The 9,280-nt window shown below is 47.2% G+C and overlaps 1 protein-coding gene across 1 annotated transcript in view; it reads left to right on the forward strand.

Moving 5' to 3' along the window:
* The window catches only part of Cul4a (cullin 4A), a 43,435-nt gene that overhangs the window by 12,241 nt on the left and 21,914 nt on the right, over positions 1-9,280 (forward strand). Inside the window, exons 4-8 of the mRNA XM_021218769.2 lie at positions 3,007-3,076; positions 4,157-4,230; positions 4,803-4,965; positions 5,205-5,294; positions 6,027-6,109. Coding sequence (XP_021074428.1) covers positions 3,007-3,076; positions 4,157-4,230; positions 4,803-4,965; positions 5,205-5,294; positions 6,027-6,109 — 480 coding nt within the window. The remainder of the gene's footprint in view (positions 1-3,006; positions 3,077-4,156; positions 4,231-4,802; positions 4,966-5,204; positions 5,295-6,026; positions 6,110-9,280) is intronic.

Consider the following 9,280-nt stretch of genomic DNA (forward strand, 5'->3'; position numbering starts at 1 on the left):
CCAGAAAAGGAAAGCTCACTTTTGACCTGCAGTGTGACTGGCCCATGCTATGCTGAGGACCAGACTACACAGTTTTGGTCCGGTGGGATGTATTGACTAATGGGGAGAATGGTCCTAGAAAGAAGAGTGTTGTATAAGGTGATTGTTTTCAGCTTTACTTTTCTATAGTGTTGCCAGCAAGAGTAGTAAATGCTGAAGCCAAGCAAGCAGAGCTAATCACTGCTGCTTTCCTTTAAATGGGCTTTGTGATTGGGAATTGTTTTATAGTCTGTCATGAGCATTCTTGCTATTGGGTGTTAATTGTATCATGAAAGGTGTACCTCACTTCCATGGATCATTCGAGTCCTTTGCAGGGACCAGCCCTTCTCCAAAATGAGACAAGAATGGTTACCAGGAAGCTGCCTCAACAGAAGCCACAACAGACCCTTTTGACACGTGTGTATCACCTCTGCCACCATGGTGACACCTTAAGCCTTGCATCCTAGAACTGACTGAATTGTAGCAGCTGAGCAGGATCTTCATCAACACAGTACTCTATGGAAATGCTTTTACTCTTTATACTGTTCTCCATGGAAAATAGCAGAAAATGGTTGACCTGCATTACTTAACAGAACTCTTCCATTACAGAACTTTGACATTGGACCCTTGCATCTTAGAGATACTGGACCAGGTACAACTCCCCTGTGGTTATTGATGACACCTGAGCTGCCTTGTAGCATCAAATGGACTAGTGTCAGTTTAACTCCATCTTAAGCTTAAAGGCTCATGTAAGTTCACTGCCACACAGCATGCTGGCCAATGTGAGCATATTAGGAACTTCATCATCGGGCCAGCGGCATCTGTCACCCTGCTGAATCAAATGTCCTGTAGCCAACCTGTGTCTTGCTTTGCCCGGTTTTTTGTGTAGGTTTCTCATAGTGGTCTGGCATATTTTACCACTGTCAAAGCATTCTCCAAGAGTGATATGCTAGCCACTGAACTAACAGGCTTTCACTCTGACTATCTGCATGTGTGAATATGCTTCCTGGGACTTAGGAGTGGAAAACTAGACCTTGACCCACCGTGGCTATGGCCACCTGCACAGATGTACCTGTCCCTCTCCTGTCTCCCCAAACATTGTCTTCCCTTCCTGAAGTTGGGCCAGCGCCATGTGCCTCCACCAGCTGTCCTTGACTCACTGAAGAGCTGGTGCTTCTCTGACCTGGCTGTGGCACACTTGGCAAGCTTCTCCTCTGTCTGGGTGTGCTGCTTCCTCATGTGAGCTGAGTGTGCTGGCCCTACACACTTGCACTCACATATGAGCTGAGTGTGCTGGCTCTCTGCACTTGCACTCATTGACATGGATGGGACATGTGCTGCTGAGTGGCAGACAGGACATCTGGCACTTTCCACCTACAGGGACTGCGTTTTCTGTGTTAGGAAGCTTGAAGATCAAATGAAAATGGGCAAAACTTTCTCTAGAAACCCACATTCTGGCATCTTTGTTTTAAAACTATGCTTTACATGTTTTAGAAAAGTAGTGTTAGGAGCTAGAGTGGTGGCTCATTGGTGCTCACATGGTGCTCTTGTAAGGATCCAAGGTCAAGTCCCAGGACGTGTGTCAGGCAGGTGACTTAAGTCCGTGTGTGATGGGACACCTGGCTCCCATGGGTCCCTCACCAGCACACACATCACACAAGTAAACAAGTCATTTAAAAGAATCCTAAACATTAAAAAAAATAATAATAATAATGGCTCAGCAGTCAGCAGTCAGGAACACTTGCTGCTCTTCCAGAGGACTGGGATTCGGTTCCCATAACCCACATGGTAGCTCACAACCATCCCTAACTCCAGTTCCAGGGAATCCAATGCTCTCCTTGGGCACTGTACATAGTATACACACATACATACATACATACATACATGCATACATACAATAGAATGTCCTAATAACAAGGTTCAAGCCAGCAGAGTATATGGTGAGACTCTAGCTTAAAAAAATTTTTTTGAGTCCTAAGCCACATACACTGGCACATACTTGTAATCTCATCTCTAGAGATACTGAGGCAGAAAGATCTCAAGTTCTTCATAAGCTCTATGTTAAGATCCTGACTCAAACAAGCACAGTGTGGTGGCTGACACCTAAAATCCCAACACGCGGGACACTGGGAAGGAGGAAAGCTGGGTTTAAGGCCAGTCTTGTGCAGAGTGACACTGTCCCAAAAGCACACACAAAATCCCAAACACAGAGAGGCACACTTAGAGTCTAGCTGGTGCACAATCTGGTCATAAATGCAACCTTGTGTTTAGTGTTTTAAGTTTTTACTGGGCAAGCCTCTACCACTCTTGAGCTGCCAGCTCCCTGCTGTTATTATTCGATACACACTTTTTTACTGTTGGACATCCTGGTCCCATCAGACACCAGCTGTAGAAGGGCTTTTGTAGAGTTATGTTCAGTCCTGGCCCTCAGTGGGGCCCCCTGCCCCCCCCCCCATGAAGCACTTGTGCCTGGTTATTTCTGTAAGCTGGCAGGAACAGAAAGCAGCCCTGCAGAGAGGAGAGAATGGAAATCAGCAGTAAGGCACAGATCCCAGGGCGCCATGAATCAGGTAGCTTACTACAGACAGGGAGTGAGGCCAGTGGACAGAGGCGAGGAATTCGCACTCCTGGCTTGGGAGCTGCAGTTCTCCATTGGTATATTTGTAAAAACTTAGCCATGGGTGTTTGCTCTTCACAACTTGGAGACTGGAAGTGCCAAGCGCCTTGTTCTAGTTATCTCCCTCTGGTAAGAGCTTCCTGCTTCGTGGGTAGATGAAGCAACTCTGCGGTGTCATTTGTACCCACTGGCCCTGTTGCTTTGGGATTAGGTTTCCGCTGTGGATTTAGGATACAGAAGTGTTGAGACTATAGTATGGGCATATTCTCACTGTTTGTAGAAGGACATCTAGCAGGGGGGTATTGGTCAGAGTGAAAGTTGGAAAACGGGGATGAACTGTTGTGTTTGAAGCTTCCTTAGCAGGTCTGCACAGACTCACTAGACAGCGTTTTATTTCTAAAGAAGATTAACACGTGCTGGCAAGATCACTGCAGACAAATGGTAAGTTTGCAGCCTTCATCAGCCTTGATTCTCTGTCAGTACTGCTATGAATGCCTGAGTTAGCTCACTCATACTTGGGCCTTACACGCTTCCGCTCTAGACAGAATGAAGGTGAGCTCTTCACAGCCTCCTTTCCACCAACTTGAGGCCTGAGCTCAGGGACCCTTCACCACGTGAAGCAGTAGAATGGAGTGCGGAGGTGAGCTACTCAGCCTCTTCTAGGAGGAGGTGCTGCCAGCTCTGCCTGCATGTCAGCAGTCACTGTGTGCTCCTCAGACTTCCCCACCTTCTCAAAGCAGGCTTCCAGTGTCTATTTGAAGGTTGGCCTGAGTTCCAGCTCCTTGACTTGACACGTGGGTTTTTGTGTGGGCCAGTTGTTGATGACCTATGAGAAAAGATAGTCTATGTGGCTTCTTCAAGTAGACTGAACGCTTGTTTTCTAAAGATGAGCATTTTGAGCCACATGGATATGAAAAACAAGAATGTCCACTTGGGAAGGTATTTCAAACATCAGCAGGTCTCACCAAAAAGTGGAGGCGGTTCCAGCTGGTGAACACATGGCTTCAGCAGCAAAGGAGAGGACAGTTGACTGCCTGCACTGGATCCCAAGAGCCTCAAGACAGTGCAGCAGGTTATCTAACTGTTAGAAAACCTAAGCCAGCGATAGAGGTTATATACCCGCCTGTAGTCACCACATTTAGGAAGTAGAAGAAAAGAAGTTTAACACTATGAGACCTCCATCTCAGAAAACCAAGTAAGAAAGATTAGACATCCACAAGCTTCATTGTGTCATCAGTTGGGCGATAATTAAGTTTCAGATTTCCTTGAGATTGAGTGCTTTAAAACCCTTGTAGCCTGGGCTGTTGTATTGAATGGAAAATACCAGAAGAAAAAGCTAAGTTTGTAAAAATGAAGGTCTTGGTATGTGTGGGGTCCCATCGAGAAATGATTGTCACTTTGAAGGCAGCTAATGTAAGATGGTCCAAGAAGTCCGTTCTCAGCAGTGTGTGTTTGCGTGCGTGCGTGCACACGCATGTGCATGTGAGGGATGTGTCAGTGCTGCGCCTCCCTGCTTTTCAGATCATGATCAGAAGCATCTTCCTGTTTCTGGATCGCACCTACGTCCTCCAGAATTCCATGCTGCCTTCTATCTGGTGAGTCCACCCTAACCCCTGGGCCTCCTGCAGACCTGCAGAGTCCTCTTGTTAGAGCATGGTGTCTTCACAGCATAGACTCGCATGCACGACTCCTGGGCTATAGGCTGAGGGAGCAGTGCTAACTTGCGGTCATTTCATATCTGCTTTCTTTGGAAACAGTAGCAGTGGTTGCTGGAGACAGTATGGGTGCGGGGGTGGGGGAGGAAGGGATGCAGAAGGGGCAGAATCAATGATGATTCCCGTAATCTTGATACCGTTGGCTCACAGAAGGAGAATGGTGAAACAGGCCAAAGACAGTAGGCCCGACAATAGCAATTTGATAATTGAGTGCCTGTGTGACACAAGATATCTCATTATCTCCTGGGGTAGTCAGCTTGGCCTATCTAGGGATTAACCTCATTTATGGTAGAGGCATAAACATCCTGGACTGGCCCAACGAACATTGGTAAGAGGACTCTTGAAGCTCTGGATATCACTAGCAAACAGCAGTTTGGGGCTGGTGCGTGTAGCACACGTGAAACTCTAGAGCATCAAAGGTAAGCCAAAGCCGTATTGTGCTTCTCCATCAGGGACATGGGCCTAGAGCTGTTTAGGAACCACATCATCAGCGACAGGATGGTGCAGAGTAAGACCATTGATGGGATCCTGCTGCTGATTGGGCGTGAACGAAGTGGAGAGGCTGTGGACAGGAGCCTGCTTCGGAGTTTGCTAAGCATGCTCTCAGATCTCCAGGTCAGGCCTTGGTCGTGCGCATCTGTGCTTGCCCCAAAGTAAAAGCAGGCTTCAGAGATGTCAGTGGGGAATAGTACCCAGGAGGAGGAGTGGACAACCCGATTGTCTAGTCCTTAAGGGAGTGATGGAGACCCGTGGTACAGTACGCACGGAGCTGCAAGAGAAGCGACTGATAAGAATCAGGGCTTGAAAAGGAAGGTTTCTGTGCTCAGGCTCATCAGGAGCTGCTTGTTTCCTAGGTGTACAAAGACTCATTTGAGCTGAAGTTCTTGGAAGAGACTAACTGCCTATACGCTGCTGAAGGCCAGAGGCTGATGCAGGACAGGGAGGTGAGATGTGCGGCCAACTGCATTTGGCTGTAACCCACTCCTTGGGCCTGCTGCCCTTTCATATGCACACATTTGCCAAAGTCTCTGGAGTCCTTGGGAAAGAACTGCTTGCTGTACAAAGAAGTTCATTTCTTTCCCTACGGGGCTTGCTTTATTTCCCCTCCCCTAAGTATTTTCTAAAAATCAAACATGTCACTATGTAAAGCATTGGTGAAGAATATATGTGAAGAAGCCTATGTAATAACAGCAGTGTCACCTCAGGCCCTCTGAGCAGCTTCTTAGGTCTAGAGTCCATCCCAAGGGAGTGATGAATGCCCCTGCCAAGGCGGGCCCAAGCCATCAGATCACAGTTTAGCTGCAGTCGTGCTAGCTAAGGTGGCACTGAGGACAAGCGATGGCTTTCTGCAGTTGCTGTGACTGCAGGGGAGGGAGGATGTCACCTCTGACAGGTCCGTGTGATCCATGTGTGGTACAGGTTGCTAGTAAGCTTTGGCTGTCTCCCCAGGTACTGATACTAACTCACCCATCATGGCCCACTGGTATTTGTCCCCAGCACTTCATAGTAGGCCATGAGAGCGGCCTGGGCCCTGGTTAGAGGTGATTCTCAGTGGCTGTCTGTTAGCGTTTCACTTGAGTGGGTTTGCTTCTCTCTCTTTCTCTATTTTGTGAGGAAATTTTATGTATAACGTGAGAAGTCTTTGTCATTGATGTGTTAAATGTTTTTTTTGGAAGGTTCCAGAATACCTTAACCATGTGAGCAAACGTTTAGAAGAGGAAGCAGACCGAGTGATCACCTACTTAGACCACAGCACTCAGTAAGTAAGCCCTGCACTGACTCCTCGGTCCCCACAGCCACGGCCTTCTGGCCTCACACTAAGGAGATGGTGCATGCCTCTGGCTGCACCCAGCACTCTGAGACTCTGCTCCCAAGGCCGAGCTTTGCTTATAATGTGTGCACTCAGCAATTACACACTGGATTTCTTACCACGAGAGGACTCAGGAAGGAGAGAGGTGCCCTCAGCGCCTGAGTGTTTTTTTTGCCTGATAGAACTTCACTGAGCACCAGGCTCTTGTCTTTCTAGTCTCTTGTTCTTCTAAGGTTTTGTGCGTCCGTTTCCTATGCAGGGTGTGGTGATGCGAGTGTGAGCACAGGTGCCTGAGGGAGGAGCCAGCGATGTGAGATCCCCAGAGCTCTGGGGGGCTGTGGTGGGTGCAAGAGCAGTGTGCACTCTTTAACCACTGTCCACCCCAGCTAGGAAGGCTTCTTAGATGTCTTCTTACATGGCCATAATTCTCATGAAACAGTACACAGTTTTCTCTTTTCATTTGTCTTTTTCCTCTAGACTTTAGGTCGATGCAGTGTTTGTGCAAGATGTGTTATGTACTACTGTGAGGAGATGGAGACATGGAGGGGCACAGAGGAGACAGTGAAACTCCCGTTCTTTGGGGTTTGGGGACAAGAGGAAAGAAAGGCTCAGATCCCAGGAGACATAGCAAATTCAGGACAGCACCTTTAAGAGGGATGTGTTCTCCATTTCCAGAGGGGGCGCCATGGGTCCCAGTGCAGACCTGTGCTGGGGGAGGCTGAGTCCCACCTGTAAAGAGACTCTCTTATAAGGATCACCTGTCGATAAAAAAAGCTATAGCCTATGAGCTGAGGCCGAAAATAGGAGCTCAGCTAACTGGCAGGGATCGAGGCTTTTGGGAAATAAACACATGGAGAGGCCCCTGGAAAACTGAGGAGACAGATGTAAGAAGACAGGAGGGAAAACCAACCGTGTAGCTGAACTCTGGCTACAATAAAGGGGATAATAAGTTAAGAGCAAGTCAAAACTTTTTGGCCCAAGCATTTATAATAAATAATTAGTCTAAGAGTCATTATTGCTGGGAATTAAGTGAAATACTAGATTTTATACATAGTGCCAATGTGGGGAATGTAATCCAAACCTTTTTTTTTTTTTTTTTTTTTTTTNGTGTGTGTGTGTGTGTGTGTGTGTGTGTGTACATCATGGAACTAGAAATGGACAGTGAGAGTAAAGGAAATGGCCTTCGGTGGGTAGTGGAAGAGAGGATGATGGAATGTGGTGTCATGAAAGCAATATGGAGATTATTTGCAGGAATAAAAGGGGGCCAGGGAGTTAGGGAGGGCCTTAGGGAAAAGAGGTAAACAGACAAACTATAATGACATCACTTCAGGAAAATGCCTTGAAAAAGCCTGCTTATTTATATGCTAGCCCCAAATTTTAATCAAACAAAAGATTATCTCTCAAAGTGATAGTCATAATGGAAGCTTATGTTCTTTTACTACAAAATGAAAGATGATTAATTTTGTCAAAAGTTATTTTTTTTCAATTTTATCCATGATATACAGTTTTAAGTATAAACTCCATAGAAAATGGTGTATGATTATTGTGATAGCTACTCATGGTTGTCTACCTGACTACATCTAGAAGTAAGTAACAAAAACAGGGAGGACACTTGTGAGGGATGCTTGCTTAATTTGAAGTAGGAAGACCTGTTTCCACTCAGAATCTATGAAGTAGGAAGACTCAACGTTAATCCAGATTTTTTTTTTTTTTTTTTTTTCTTTGTAGCCCTGGCTGTCCTGGAACTCACTCTGTAGACCAGGCTAGCCTCGAACTCAGAAATCCACCTGCCTCTGCCTCCTGAGTGCTGGGTTTAAAGGCATGCGCCACCATGCCCGGCTAATCCAAACCTTTTAATTTCATATTCAGTTATTAGGAGTCAATATTTAAGGGGATTAAATGTTCAGGAATAAAATAAATACTGGTAGAGGCGATGAGTTAAGGGGAGGCCATAGGCTGAGTGTTAGAGAGGAACAGAGGCTACACTGAATCCCCCAAAAGTGGAGCCTTAGGCTACTCATTTCTGAACTCCATTTCCATGGAGGGTGGGATATAATCCTGCCTTTTGCCATAGGTGCTATGAGGTTTAAATTTGCTAAAAAGTTGGTGTACACCTTTATTCTAATGCTCAAGAGGCAGAGAAGCAGGTGAGTCTCTCAGTACAAAACTATACTCATCTACATCATGCGTTTCAGGCCAACCCGGGCTACTCAGGGAGACTCGGGTGACTTGCTATCGGAGTCCAGTCCCTGGGACCCAAGTAGGAGAAGGAAAGAGCTGACTCCGGCAGGTTCCTCTGGCATCTGCACACATGCTGTGGTGTGTGCACAACGCATCATTTAAAACACCAGTACAGGGTACTAAACCCCAGTAGTGTTCCTTATAAACTCTAAAACAAAGGCTGAACAAACAAAGAAGCGTCTAAAGTTAATCATTCTCTGCGCTCTTCTTTAAGAGAAAGTGAGTTAGAATAGGAAGAGAAAGCCAGGAGGCTGGTGTGGTGAGGCTCAAGGGAAGCCAAGAGAGACACGCATGTCTGTGGATCTCCATAGTGAGTTCTGTACAGATCCTGTCTCAGAGAGAAGAGTGGGTGGGCTGGAGATGAACCAGGAAGGCCATTTCTGTACCTGTGACTACAGGGGTCGGACTCTGTTCTGTGTGGCTCATGAGCCCAGACCTCACAGCAGACTGTTTCCATGAGCAGAGTCCTGCCCGATAACCATGGGCCTGGGGATGGTCAGGGTGAGGAGTGTCTCAGACCTAGAGTAGCAGATAAGACAATTACCAGTTCCTCCTGTGATACAGAGGGAAGGATCAGGCTGACAGCACAGTGGAAGGCAGAGTGTGTGGGGAGACTGTGGGCCATAGTGAAGGAGAGAGGTCAGAGTCTGGATCCCCGTGTAGTTGTTAATGTTCCTCAGAGGCCTGCTGGTGCCTGAGCATCCTGCCCGGCAGGCCAGCGTGAGGGCGAACATGGCAGAGTGCCAGAGTAGGTATGTGCACTGATAGGACTGGAGGCTGCACTGCTGGGCCGCATCCCTGGTTAGGCACATGCACTGATGGGACTGGAGGCTGCACTGCTGGGCTGCATCCCTTGGTAGGCATGTGCACTGATGGGAC

This window comes from Mus pahari, chromosome 19, assembly GCF_900095145.1.
Source record: "Mus pahari chromosome 19, PAHARI_EIJ_v1.1, whole genome shotgun sequence".
In the NCBI taxonomy this organism is placed as follows: domain Eukaryota; kingdom Metazoa; phylum Chordata; class Mammalia; order Rodentia; family Muridae; genus Mus; species Mus pahari.